Source organism: Rhincodon typus, chromosome 18 (genome assembly GCF_021869965.1).
Source record: "Rhincodon typus isolate 14 chromosome 18, sRhiTyp1.1, whole genome shotgun sequence".
In the NCBI taxonomy this organism is placed as follows: Eukaryota; Metazoa; Chordata; class Chondrichthyes; order Orectolobiformes; family Rhincodontidae; genus Rhincodon; species Rhincodon typus.
In genome coordinates, this window is record NC_063349.1 from 43418600 (window position 1) to 43433804 (window position 15205).

At 44.0% G+C, this 15205-nt stretch overlaps 1 protein-coding gene across 1 annotated transcript in view; it reads right to left on the reverse strand.

Moving 5' to 3' along the window:
* LOC109925034 (synaptotagmin-10-like) overlaps positions 1 to 14426 on the reverse strand; it is an 82264-nt gene extending 67838 nt beyond the window's left edge. Inside the window, exon 1 of the mRNA XM_048607934.1 lies at positions 14176 to 14426. Within this exon, the coding sequence (XP_048463891.1) occupies positions 14176 to 14323 (148 nt within the window). The 5' untranslated portion in view covers positions 14324 to 14426. The remainder of the gene's footprint in view (positions 1 to 14175) is intronic.
* Between the last annotated feature and the right edge of the window lie 779 nt (positions 14427 to 15205).

Sequence of the window (15205 nt, forward strand, 5' to 3'; positions counted from 1 at the left end):
AAATTTTTTTAAAATGTTATTCCGCATTTCAGCCTACAATTTTAAAATAAACAAAAATAGACACAGTCTTTACATGACTCTGCTTTTTCAAAAAGATAAAATGCTATTTCAAAAAAATGTGTTTCATTATAAAGTATATGTGATACACAAACAACAAGATTCACGACTTACATCCATTCATTCCTCCTCCATCCTTACTTAACCTTACACAATCTTGGCATTTCTTAAACTTCAACTTATTTTAACATTTTACATTCATTTCACAATGCATCTGTAGTTATATTTCCCATAATATGAATAATCTTTAAACGGTTACAACAAAAGATCTGAATTGCCTCACATTCCAATTTGTTAAATTATTCAACAAATGCTAGTGCATTATTCTCAGTGCAGTTAACGCTGTTCTGTTTCTTTTTCAGCTCTAGGGTTCAAAGTTTTTAAATAACCAACAATCTCAAATTCTCTTTTACCACAGTAAAGTACTTGTTCTGATACTGCCGATAAGGGTGGTGCTGTTGTAGTCTGGCGTACTGACCTCTACCTTGCAGAGGCTGAGCGCCAGCTCTCAGATACCTCCTCCTACCTTCGCCTGGACCATGACCCCACCATGGCACATCAGGCTATTGTATCCACTACGGTTACGGATCTCATTTCATGTGGTGATCTCCCCCCATCCACTTCCAAGCTAATAGTCCCCCAACCCGGCACAGCTCGTTTCTACCTCCTGCCAAAAATCCACAAACAGGACTGTCCAGGCAGACTCATTGTTTCAGCCTGCTCCTGCCCCACAGAACTCATCTCTTCCTACCTTGACTCAGTCATCCACCCCCCGGTCCAATCCCTACCCACATACATCCATGATTCATCTGACGCCTTATGCCAGTTTCAAAGCTTCCAGTTTACCGGCTCCAGCCACCTCCTCTTTACCATGGATGTGTAATCCCTTTACACATCCATTCCCCACCAGGAGGGTCTTAGGGCTCTCCGCTTCTTCCTGGAGCAAAGACCTGAACCATCCCCACCCACCACCACCCTCCTCCGCTTACCTGAGCTTGTCCTCACCCTCAACAACTTCTCTTTCAATTCCTCTCATTTTCTTCAGATAAGAGGGGTTGCCTTGAGTACCCACATGGGCCCTAGTTATGCCTGTCTCTTTGTGGGGTACGTGGAACATTCCTTGTTCCAGTCCTATTCCGGCCCCCACCCACGACTCTTTCTCCGGTACATCAATAATATCATCGGTGCTGCTTCCCTCTCTCATCTAGAATTGGAAAACTTCATCAATTTTGCCTCCAATTTCCACCCTGCCCTCACTTTCACTTGGTCTATCTCTCACTCCTCCCTTCCCTTCCTCGACATTTCTGGGGATAGACTGGCCACTAATATCCATTACATACCCACCGACTCCCACAGCTACCTGGACTATACATCCTCACACCCCACTTCCTGTAAAGACTCCAGCCCATTCTCTCAGTTCCTCCGTCTCCGTCGCACATGTTCAGTTGAGGCCAACTTCGACAAGGGAGCCTCCGAAATGTCCACATTCTTCCTCAACCAAGGATTCCCCAGCTCTGTTGTCGACAGGGCCCTCAATTGGGTCCGACCTATCTCCTGCACTTCTGCCCTCACCCCTTTTCTTCTCTCCCGCAACAGTGATAGGGGTCCCCCTATCCTCACCTACCATCCCACCAGCACCACATCCAGAAGATCATTAGATGCCATTTCTGCCACCTCCAGCAAGATGCCACCACCAGACACACATTCCCCTCCCCTCCCTTGTCTGCCTTCCGCAGGGACTGTTCCCTCCGGGACACCCTGGTCCACACTTCCTTCATCCCCAACACCTCCCCACAGCCCTACGGCACCTTCCCCTGTAACCGGCGAAGGTGCAACACATGCCCATTTACCTCTTCCCTCCCCACTATCCAAGGGCCCAAACATACCTTTCAGGTGAAGCAACACTTCACCTGCACTTCCCAGAATCTAGTCTACTGCATTCGCTGCTCACAATGTGGTCTCCTCTACATTGGGGAAATGAAGCGTAGACTTGGCGACCGCTTCACAGAACATCTACGTTCTGCTCGTAAAAAAGACCCTGAACTACCTGTTGCCTGCCACTTCAATGCACCACCCTGCTCCCTGTCCAACATCTCTGTCTCCGGCTTGCTACAGTGTTCCAGTGAAGCCTAATGCAAGCTGGAGGAACACCTCATTTTCCGCTAGGGGACCCTACAGCCCTCCGGACTCAAGATTGAGTTCAATAATTTTAGGGCCTAAACTCTCCCATGTCCCAGCCCCCCACCCCACACACCAGGCCTTGTTACCACATAGCCTGCCACTACACACCCCCTGTTGTTAGTCACGAACAGTCCCCATTAACAACTACTCACCCTCCCAGCCTGATCGTTAGCAACTCCTTTGTCTGTCCAACTGTCTTTCTCTCTCTTTGGGCTCTATCCTATCATTTACTCCCTATCCCACCCACCTCCCTATTTTCTGCATATAAACTGACGTTTTCCCAGCCACCATCAGTTCTGAGAAAGGGTCACCGGACCCAAAACGTTAACTCTGTTTTCTCCTCCACAGATGCTACCAAACCTGCTGAGTTTTTCCAGCAACTTTGTTTTAGTACCTCTCCAAAGTTTCCTATGTTTGCAGATGATACATAGTTGTCTTATACCCAAACTACTAATAATTTCCTGGAAAGCTTTAGACATGAAGGTAGAACTTTGATCAGACTGTACCTCAATTAGTAGTCTGTAATGAACAAAAAATATGTTAGCTTTTCCAATACTATCCTAACTGTAATTGTCCTTAAAGGAACAGCCTCTGGGAATCAGGTTCTCATATCCATAATTGGAAGGACATACTGATGTCTTGCTCTTGGTTTTGGCAATGGCTTACATAATCCACTAACAGTCAACTGAACGGATCTTCAAACACCAAAGATGCTGGTTTGATCACCTGCTTAGGTTTTCCTACAACTTGACATGCATGACATATTTTACAAAACCGCACTCCATCTTTATGAAGTCCTATCCATGTAAAATAGCTGGTTATTGACCCCTGCATCTTCTGCATTCCTTTATGCTCCTCCACAGAAATGTCATGTGCTCCTTGAAATATCTGCTTACAAAATCTAGGCAGTACCACTGTTTGATGGACAACCAGCCATTCTATCTCCAGGGCTCTTTGGGGATGTTTCCATTTCCTTATCAGAATTCCAATTTTAATATAACAATACTCTGGTACTCCTTTAGCCTCAGCTTGTCTGTGACAACTTAATTCACTCTGAGTAGGCTTCCTGAGCCTCAATTAATGAAGATATGCCAAAAATGAATTATCTTTAAAAAGAGTTTCAGTTACCCTAATAATTGCCAGTGGTAGTGCTGTGTCCTCTGATGTTGGACTTCATTTAGATGTTGCTCTCATCACTACACATGATGGAAAAATACATGGACCCTATTCCTGCAATGGTTCTGTCTCATTAGTCTAAACTGGATTTTCCATGATTATAGACAAAGCTATGATTTTCACTCCTGTTAAATCATTCCCCAGAAGTAAACCAACTCCATTTACAGGTAATTGACCACCCCTAGTCCACACAACAAAGCACACTCCAATTGGACTTTGTACAATGGAACTTGGATATATTCTCCACCTATTCCATTTATCCACACTTTTCTTTCATTGAACTCTCTGGAGGAAAACTAAATCCTTCTCCAGAAGGACAGTTTGAGTGGCCCATGTATCCATCAGTATTGTTACAGACTTAGACACTTCCTTTGAAGGAAACGGAAGATGGATAAAAACCGTCATATTTCCATATGCACTTCTGCTGTACTCATAGCAGTGTATACCTCAGTTGTAATTAAAGCTACAAACTGATCCATGGCCATTTCCTTCTGGGTTTCTTTTTCTGACTCATTATTATGAAATCCAATAAGTCCCATGGGTTTCGCTCTCAACTACCAGCATTCTGAACAAATGTGTCCCACTTTGTAACAACAGAAACACTCTGGCTTTGAATTCTGACCTCTACCTTCAGTACTTTCACTTCTGATAGGATTCTGAGAAGCAGACCTTGGGCCATTCCCAACTATCCATTCCTTACCTTGGCTACTTGCCTTTCTTGCGTTCTCCCATTTTCTATCTGTCTCAAATTGACGAGGGTGATGGAAAATTCATTTAGTTTTATGGATTACCTCATAATCATCAGCCATTATTACTGCCTGTCTCACGGTTGTGAACCCATTGGTCCTCAATATGAGATTGTATTACAGAAGGTAGCAAGGTTTATATTTGACTAAGAGAATAACTTCTCTAAGAGCTTCACACGTGATTTGAACTTCTGTTGTTCTTATTCACCTGTCGAAATGACTTTATTTAATCTTCTCGAATTTGTTATAGGTTTGCTGATGCTACTACCTTAAATTCCAGATCCTTTGCATAAAGCCCCAGGCACTCCCTCAGCGCAGCAGTCCAAGTGTCAGCCTAGATCACACACTACAGTCTCCAGAGTCAGACTTGAACCTACTACCACACAACTCAGAGGCTGGCATGCTACCCACTAAGCCATGTTTGAGATGGAATTTATAAATCACTTAAAGACAGATTAGCTGACAGTTTATTATTTTGCATTTATTAGTCATACATTCTCATTTACTATATTTAATACATTACAAACTCTACTTCCCTCTGCCTCCAAAATAAAAATTCACCTTGGCACTAAATCTGCTGACTCTTAATGTTTCCAATTACAGTGAGAGTGAGGAGCGTCAGATTTATTTTGGGCCATTCAATGAGCCAGTACAGGCACAGGGGCTGAATGGCCTCCTCCCGTGCCATAATCTTCTATGGCTCGAATACAATTTTACAGCTTTTAGACGTTCAGCTAAACTGCCTGAGCATCAAGTATTCTGAAATATTTGAGGTTCATTCTGTGACTGATACACACAAGTCCTTATTCTAACATGGATGTGAGCAGCATTAATTGCACACCTCAAACAGCCCTTGAACTGAATGGCCAATTCCAAAGATGATTAAGATTCAACCACTTTGCTGTGAGTCTGGCCAGACTGAGTAAGGATGGCAGATTTCCTTCCTTAAAAGGACATAAGTGAACCAGATGGATTTCTGCAATAATAGTTGCCACACTTACCATCATGGAGCCCAGCTTTCATTCCAGATCTATTAGTTGCATTTAAATTCCAAAAGCTGCCACAGGAGGGTTTCCAAAACAAGGGATCACTGGCTAAGGATCTGGGAAAGGCCACTTAGGACTGAGATTTCTTCACTCAGATAGTGGTGAGCCTAAGGAACCGTCTGCCGCAGAAAGTAGGTGAGGCCAAATCTTCGAGTGTTTTCAATGAGGAGTTTAGTATAGTTCTTAGAACTACAAGGATCAAAGGGTATAGGAAAAAAACATTGAATGATCAACCATGATCATAATGAATGGTGGAGCAGGCTCACAGAGCTAAATGGCCTGTTGCTGCTCCTATTTGCTATGTTTGAACTTACTTTCCTGGAGCATTAGCCCAGTGCCTCTGGTTTATTTGTCCAGTGAAATTACTACCACACTGGCTCTGCCCAAATTGAGTGCACTGCCCCGCACCTAAACAGACCACAGTCAATGCTCATGTTATTATTTTCTTAAGCTTAAGCTAATGCTTATAATATGGCTTTGTGCACTGACTCCATTTACGACAGCAATCATCCCACAAAAATGTTCTCAATTGCGATGCCAATTCGTAGAATCAAATTTACTGTTGCAAGCCGAGTACACAGAGTTTCAATTATCAATTTGTTCTGATATAGTAGGCCAGGCAAAGTGTACTGTCCAACAGAATCCTCCAAAAAATTTTCAGGACTAATGGTTTAATAATTGATAGATCTATCAGTAGTTTCCAAATGTTAAATTTGCAGTGATCCATAATTTATCATTCTGAATAAGGGAGAGGTTAAGCAGAAATGTTTTTACATGGAGAGCTGTTGGAGTGCAGATTACATTACCACAATGAGCAGTCAAGACACTAACCACTGCATCATTCAAAGGAAAAGTGAATAAATGTTTGAAGGTTCTGCAGAACAAGGAGGCAGTAGAGTGGCATCAGGATTAGTTTTGCATTTCTCTCTGGTCCAGACACCAAGGGCCAAAGGGCTTCTCCTATAAAATTCACAGGTCGCAAATGAAATTTTAACAAAAAAAAAGCTTACTTTATTCAGTAAGAACATTAGTGACTAAAATGAGCAGGAACATGTGGAAAATTCAGTTAGTATAAACATTAGAGACTCAGACAGCACGACAGGATGCCATTCAGTGCACTGCATCTGTGATAGATCAATGAATGAATATTTAAATTACACATCAGCGAGCACACACACACACACACACACACACAACGTTTGGTGTGGTATAAATTCTCCTACACATAGTGAATGTGAGTGTGTGCGTGTGCATTAGTGTTAGAAAGGTCCAACCAGAATAGCCCTAGAGTTCTCTGAGAGCAGCTGATGCTAATTGCCCTTGTGAATTGAAGAGCTAGACTGTAGAGGTGTTGGTTAGCTCAACTGAATGGCCAGTTGGTTTGTGATGCTAATGGCATGAGTTCAATTCCTGGACTGGCTGATAGTACCATGAATGTCTTGCCTTCTCATTCTTGACCCTTGCCTGAAGTGAGGTGACCCTCAGGTTAAACAACCACCAGTTGTCTCTCTCATGAGAGAGTGGGACTATGGTACCTTTACCAAGATACTTGTGGAGACTCTGTGTGTCATCTTCTACACTTGCCTCCCCAATATTTTTTTGTGCCCAGGAGATGGAACTTGTGGGCCATATTGCTCTTGATGCTTTGAGAAAGGTGGACAGTGTAGGGGATGGAGTGCCTTATCTCCCCTTTCAACTCCATTTTGATTTAGCCCCCTCCCTCTCTTCCTACCTCCCCCACACCTTTAACAAGACATTGCACATAATCTGATTAATCAGAAACACAGGGTTTTTTTTAAATTCACTTATGGGGCATGGACATTGCTGGCTGGGCCAGCATTTATTGCCTGTCCCTAGTTGCCCTTGAGCGGCCTTCTTGAACCACTGCAGTCCATGTGCTGTGGGCAGACCCACAATGCCCTTAGGGAGGGACGTCTAGGATTTTGACCCAGCAACAGTGAAGGAACAGCAACATATTTCCAAATCAGGATGGTGAGTGCCTTAGAGGGGAACTTGGAGGTGGTGGTGTTCCCATATATCTGCTGCTCTTGTCCTTCTAGGTGGAAGCAGTCATGGGTTCGAAGGTGCTATCTAAGGATCTTTGGTGAATTTCTGCAGTGCATCTTGTAGATAGTACACACTGCTGCTTCCGAGTATCAGTGGTGGATGGAATAGATGTTTTTGGATGTGATGCCAATCAAGAGGCCACTCTGTCCTGTATAGTGTCAAGTTTCATGAGTGCTGTTGGGGCTGCATCCATCCAGGCAAGTGGGGAGTATTCCATCACACTCCTGACTTGTGTCTTGTAGATGGTGAACAGGCTTTGGGGAGTCAGGAGGTGAGTTACTTGCTGCCGTATTCATAGCCTGACTTGCTCTTGTAGCCACTGTGCTTACGGGATGAGTCCAGTTGAGGTTCTGGTCAGTGGTAACCCCAAGGATGCTAATAGTGGGGGATTCAGTAACAGCAACACCATTCAATGTCAAAGAGCGGTGGTTAGATTGTCTGTACCGTAGATGGTTATTGCCTGGCATTAGTGTAGCATGAATGTTTCTTGCCACTTGTTAACCCAAGCCTGGACATGGTCCAAATCTTGTTGCATTTGAATAAGGACTGCTTCTGTATTGTAGGAGTCACAAATGGTGCTGAGAGTGTTGGTCAGCTCAGTTGGCTGGTTTGCGATGCAGAGTAATACCAACAGCACAAGTTCCATTCTCACACCAGGTGAAGTCACCACGAAGGTAACTGCCTTCTCAATCTCTCCCGAGACCCTGAGATTAACTTTTCTAATGAGAGAGTGGCCCCTCTGGGACTTTGCTGATGATACTGTACATAAACGAGAAGTGGGATTGATCACCATTAGGTAGGACCTCAACACCAAGGCAAGGAAGCACTGAGTTCTTGAAGCTTTGAGGTAGGCACCATTGTCTCCAACGCCATTTCAATTGACTAAGAGGGTGGCAATGCCGACTGACCCCGAGAGTTGAGTATTGGTATAACTTTATCCAAAAGCAAGGCACTGCATTTGGTGAAAGTCTGAATTTCAGACAGAAAATGCTGGAAATACTCAGCAGGTCAGGCAGAATCTGTTGACAAAGGAACAGAGTTAAGAGAAGACTTTTCATCAGAACTCTGTGCTCTTACACTCTGAAACAAGTTTGGAAATAAAGAATATTGGGGCAGAGATTGGATCTTGTAAAACAGGCAAATCAAGAACAATTTTAAACCGGTCATCAAGAGGAGATTGGACAGGTATCTGGTTCCATTTGGGAGATTTATCAGTTGTCAGTGGTTGGGGTACAACGCTTGGCCTGTTTAGGTCCTTTCCGAGTTATGGTTAAGGAAGTTCACAGCATAGGAGGAGGTAGTAAGATCATCTCAGGATTTGGTAATGGAAGGTAGACTGATATTCATATGTTGAATTAAGCAGCAAAAGCCTTTCAGAAATTTACAAGCATTTCATTGTCATTATAATTTAGCACAAGCTCCAGTTTCCATCTTTCCCTTCTTCATTCCTTCCTGTCCAGAAGCCTAAGCCCCACTGAGGAAGAACACAGCTTTTTTTAAATTTAATTTTACACACCCACCAACAATTTATTAATTCACCCAACTGTATAACTTATGAACACTGCCCACAAGGGGGAAAAAAAAAGAGCCTAGCCTTTTTAAGTAGATTCAGCACCAATTAAAATAAACATCCAATTAACAAATGACAAACACTGCACACCCAGGGCAGTATGACAATAATAAATGTAAAGGGGAGAGGTGTGACTGGGAAAGAGGGAGGGGCTAAATCAAAATGCTGTTGCAGGAAGGAATATGCACTCCAGCCCCCACAGTGCCCACCTCTCTTCAAAAGGTGACGATGGATACTACATGTTCTCTCTTCAGGGGCACTCAGACACAAACATAGAGGGGGAAAGAGAAGCAGGCAGTTGGAATTATAATTACCCCTACAACCCACTGAATGGACCCGTTGATAGCTACTTTAGTTAAGCTCAAGAGCAGGCACATGAGAGGTCCCTCCAAACTGCCCATCCCCTGGGTGCCAGGATCATGGGGCTGGTGTGCAACCAAAAAAACCACAAAATATTTGAAGAAAATTAAACAGGGGTGCAACCACCCACAACTAACATGGTCCATGGACTCCACAGAACCACATTATAAACAGCTGGGTTTGGACTCAGCAAACCATCTCAACACATTGCAAAGGACTACTGCATGCAACACCTTCCACTCCAGGACCCCAGTGGAAAGCAGGAGGACTCCCATGTAGAGAGCCCTCCACCATCCAGCACCCAATGATACAATGGAATGCCAGGGCACACTCCAGGACAAACTCTTCAATCAAAATATTATCAACATCATCTCCTCTCAAAGAACTCTGGAGTTGTTCTGGTTGACTCTGAAAGGGATCTGCATCACATACGGACACACATCAGTGATTTTCAATGAACTTCATTAAGTATCTGTACTATTTACAGGAGAGAGTTAAAAAAGAACATCTCCCTACATAATTAGGTCCCAGTTCAATGAGATCTTACATGATGATATAGCTCCATATGTACGTTATCCCCAGAATAAAGGTACAGCTAACCCTTTATTCCATAGATATTGTTCCATCGCGTCTGGGTCACAGCTTTGAAAAAGCTGCTGTCTAAATTAATCCCACCCTCACTTCTTCCCCTTTAGTCCAATAGTTTTCTTCACTGCAAGCATTTTTCCAATTTCCATTTTAAAAACTCCTTACGAATCTGATTCCATGCAGTCTTTCAGCAACGTATTCTAGGTCATAACAACCTGGTGTGTTAAATAATACTCATTCCCCCACTTTGGTTCTTTTGTCAATCATAAATCTGTGCCCCTCTGGTTACTGTCCTTCCTGCCATTGGTAACAGTTTGTCCTCCTTCACTCTGTCCAAACCTTTCATTTTGATCATCTCCATTCTCTTCCTTACCCTAAATGTTCTCAGATTCTGCAGTCTTTAAGAAACTTAGTCTAGTAAATCCTCTCTAAGGTTGTGATGACTCTCTCTCCCCTCCCCTCTCCCATGCCATTTCCAAAGGACACCCTTCACCTTCCCTCCATTTGACTGGACTTACTGAGGGACCTTAATTTGCACACATGATGGAGAAGAGAGTGGAGGGGGTTAAGTCTGGAACCAAGATGCATAAGCCTTAGAGCTCGATAAGTCTAATGACATTGAGAAGCATTTCTTCACACAGGGGGTGAAACTGAAATTCTTCCTCTCTGTCCAAAGTAGCTGCTGACGCTGTAGGTCAACTGTGCCCTTCACAAGGGATAGATTTTTAATAAGAACAAAATACTGTGGATGTTGGAAATCTGAAATAACAACAGAAAATGATGGGGAAACTCAAAACTCTGGCAGCATCTGTGGAGAGAGAAAGAGAGTTAATGTTTCAAGTTGATTCTTCTCCAAAAGTGGATGGAAAGGCAAGGGGATTAAGGGGTATGAAATCAATGTAGATAGGTGGAGTTAAGGTACAGATCAACTGTGACCTTATTGAATGTTCAAGGGACTGAATATCTTCCCCCTTTTCTTATGTTTCACATATTTGCAAAGTAATTATACCTGCATTGTGCAAGAGGCACTTTATAAGAACTTTATAAGAAATGAGAACATGAAGCTAAAATAATGTGACAATGGCATAGCACTGGCCAATTATACACTTATCTACAAACTAGTCAGCCCAGTGTGAGACCAGATCTTTTTCATTGTCCCATGAGATGTGGGTGTTGCTGGCTGGACCAGCTCTTATAGCCCATTACGAAAGTGGTGGTGAATGGCCTTCTTAATCACTGCAGTCCATTTGCTGTAGGCATACACACAATGCTGTTATGGAGGGAGTTCCAAGACTTTAACCCAGTGATAATGATGGAATGATATGAAGTGATGTATTTCCAAGTCAGGACAGTCAGAGGAAATCTTGCAGGTGGGGGTGTTCCTATGTATCCTTGTGCTTCTCGGACAGAAGGTTTGGAAGGTGCTGTTGAAGTAGCCTTGATGAATTTCTGCTGTGCATCTTGTATATGAGCATGGGTGGGAGAGGGATCGAATGTTGATGGTGATGGATGAGGGGCCAATCAAGAGGTTGCTCTGTCCTGGATAGTATTAAGCTTCATCAATATTGTTGGGGCTGCACTCATCTAGGCAAGTGGACAGTATTCCATCACACTCCATTGACCTGTGCCTGGTCGATGGTGGAGAGGCTTTGGTAAGACAGAAAAAGTGAGTTACTTGCTGTAGAATTGCCAGCTTCCAACCTGTTTCTGTTGCCACAGTATTTGGGTCGGTTTTTGTTACATACAATAAACCATTAATTGCTATTCAATTAACTTGAATAAAATACCTGGTGAATTTACCTCACTTTTAAAATTATGATCTCTTGGAAGGAAGTTTTTTTAAAATCATGACATTGTTAAAGTATTAATGCAGCAAAAGTCACAAGGCATTAAACACAGTCTCCGTCTTGGTGATAGCACTCTATCTAAATGATAGCATTTCCGAGTAAGAAGATCAAAAGTTTATATCCTACAGATTTCCGACAATAATCTCGGCCGAAACTCCAATGCAGGACTGAGAGACTGCTGTACTGACAGAGGTGCTTTCTGTTGGAACTGATGGTATATCACGGACCTTTTACTGCATTGTTAGGTGGGTGTAACTATTCGAAGAAAAGACTGCAGGAGTTATTCCTGGAAATGGCTGTCAGCCAGGATCATTGAAACAGATTATCTAGTCATAATCTACTTTCTGTTTGTGAGATCCAGTGTCCAAATGGGCAGCCACATAAAACAATAGCAAAAACACTTCACTGGCTGCAGAATGTATCTGGACATCTTGAGAATAAGGACATTGCATATAACTCGTAGGCAATTCAGTCCAATGGCTTCATGCTACTGTTTATGAGTCACAAAGTGCAACATCAAAGCAACTTCTTTCTTTCTAATGACTGACTATTTTCAAATAACACTGACATTTCTGTACTTTATAAGTGTATTCTGCCACAACCCTGCAACACTAAGTAACACTGCAACAATTAAATGTACAAGAAACAGCATGTACAGATTTGGAAAGCACTGAGATAATAATTAGAAAATCACTGAAATGGTAATTATACACAGCTTTGGATCCATTTATTGAACAAAGATGTTTACAGATTATGATTATGTTTATGTCCTGCAACATGCTTTTGACATATACATAAGAGTTATGATAAAGTGAAAAAATCCAGAAATTATGTTTATTAATACTTTTACTATCCCAGTCATGTCTCACAGTTAATGTATTTAAGGTGACTGAGATGCCTTGACAACATTTTCACAAGGAATTTCAGAAACATACAGAGATAAGGTTTAAACAATGATGACAGAGATATGTAGAGAAAAGAAATAAAATTCAGAGAGAGTGTGTGAGGAATAAACAGGAGAGAAAGAAAGAAAGAAGTACACGGCAGAGTAATAGAGGGATGAAAATTAGGGCCAGCACTCAGAACTAAAACAATGAATGAAATTCTCTCAGACTGTTTTGTGAATGAGAACCAGGCAGGGAGCTGGGAGCAAAGGAGGAGGCTAGAAGGAATGAGGGTTTGAAGTTCCAGAATAGTTCCAAGGACAGATATCTGGGAAAGAGGCAGTGTTCTGCTGTTGACATGTGCTAGCAATCAAGTGAAATCAAATGAAATTCAATGCAGACTCAGTGGTTAATATATCATTTCAGGTTAGGACTTCACAACCACCAGCACTCAGTATATTTGGGCGTTTTATATTTATCCAATTCTACAAACGCACTTTAATTATTAATTCACCTTCACTTACAAGCCCAAAACCCAAAGCGACATTCCCACCAAGCTGTTTTCTGTTCTGAATATTCACGTTACTTAGACTGTGTATTTAAGGATTGGACTCCTGGGCTGAGTTTTTGCAAACCCTGTGGAGAAGTTCCAGAGAAGCAGCTCCTGACCTCGCTCACTTCAGCCTAAGCAACAAGTGTACTGCTCCAGTAAACTCTGCTGGCTTTCCCTCCACAACATCTGTACTGAGCCCCTGGTTCATCCTTTTCCACCATCCACCCCCATTCTCCACCCAATCAACTCTTATTCTTTCCTCTTTTTTCCTCTCTGTCCTTCATCATTCCATCTTTCTGCTGGTCCATCTCTCCTCTTCCCTGTCCAACCCAGTGCCCTCTCCTTGGACTTGATCTTACCCTGTCCCTCCTTCCCATATTCTTTCTTTCTCTCCTTCTTCTTCCCAACCCTCTCCCCTTCTCTTCTTTCCCCATTTCTCCCTTCTTTCATTCTCTCCCAACCTCTCACCCTTTCTCTTCCCCACACACTCTCTCCCCCTCTCTTGCCTTCTTCTCTCTCCCCTGCCCCTTCTCCACTGTCCCCCCGTCTTTCCCCACACTCTTCCTCTTCTCCCTTTCCCATTCTCTCTCTGTCCCCCCTTCTTTCCCCACGCTCTCCTTCTTCTTCCTTTCCCATTCTCTCTCTTCCCCTTTTCCCTTTCCCATTCTCTCTCTGTCCCCCCTTCTTTCCCCACACTCTCCTTCTTCTTCCTTTCCCATTCTCTCTCTGTCCCCCCTTCTTTCCCCACACTCTCCTTCTTCTTCCTTTCCCATTCTCTCTCTTCCCCTTTTCCCTTTCCCATTCTCTCTCTGTCCCCCCTTCTTTCCCCACACTCTCCTTCTTCCTTTCCCATTCTCTCTCTTCCCCTTCTCCCTTTCCCATTCTCTCTCTGTCCCCCCCCTTTCCCCACACTTTTCCTCTTCTCCGTTTCCCATTCTCACTCTGTCCCCCCCCCTTTCCCCACACTTTTCCTCTTCTCCGTTTCCCATTCTCACTCTGTCCCCCCCCTTTCCCCACACTCTTCCTCTTCTCCCTTTCCCATTCTCTCTCTGTCCCCCTTTCGTTCCCCACACTCTTCGCCTCTCTTCTCCCCGGTTTACCTGCTCCGCTGATTCCGCTCTTCCTGCGCTCTCCGCTGAAGATGAATTCGTAACATTTCTTCTGCTCCACCAGCCCCCTGAAGCAGAGCTCGGTCACGATGTGCAGAGCTTTCTCGCACAGGCTGATCCCGTCCTGTTGGCCGCTCATCTCTGCTGAGCCATGCTCGCCGGGTCTGTAGCGGGCTCGGTCTCCCCCTGCTCGCCACCCTCCGTGCGCCCAGGAGCCGGGGCGCTCTGCGCTCTCCAGCCGCTGCACAGTGAGGGAGAAGCGGCTGCTCGGGCACGGAGGGCGGCGCCGCTCTTTTAGGGCTGGACTCTGTGTGTGTGTGTGTGTGTGTGCGCCTCCGTCACTCACTCACTCACACTCGCTGCTTGTTCAACAGGTACCAGGACAACCAGCTCCCAGCTATCAGACTGCAGTGGGCATCACACCACAGCTGAAAATCCTGGGTCAGGCACCTTGTGCATCAGTCACGCTGATCCCCCCTCACATTTAAGTTATTCAAGCTTCAAATGACAGCCCCTACCCTCAAGCCATTTCCTTTGTCTATTTTAGCTCCGGAAGCATTCCTCCCCAGAACTCATACCCCATTCCAGCATCCTGTGTCCTTCAATTATAATTCCCAAATCCAGACCCCATCGTCATCTGAAGCTGGAACTTGCATTTGTATAACATCTGTCCCGTCCACAGGGCGCCCCAAAGGGTTTCACGGCCGATGCAAGGCTGGTCATTATGTTGGACTATGGGACACGTGGCAGTCAATTTAAGCACAGCGAGATCCCATAAGTAACAGAATGCTGATTTTGAACAGAGTTTTGTCGTTGATTGAGGGATGATCATTGATTACCAATAGAGGAGATCTTCCATGCTCTGCTTACAGATAGTATCCATTGGAGGTTTTATTAAATGTAGAATAAAGAGGGCAGAGGGATTTTAACATGCCAACTGAAAGACAGCACTTCCAACTGTGCGGCACTCCCTCAGTACTGACCCTCCGACAGTGCGGCGCTCCCTCAGCACTGACCCTCC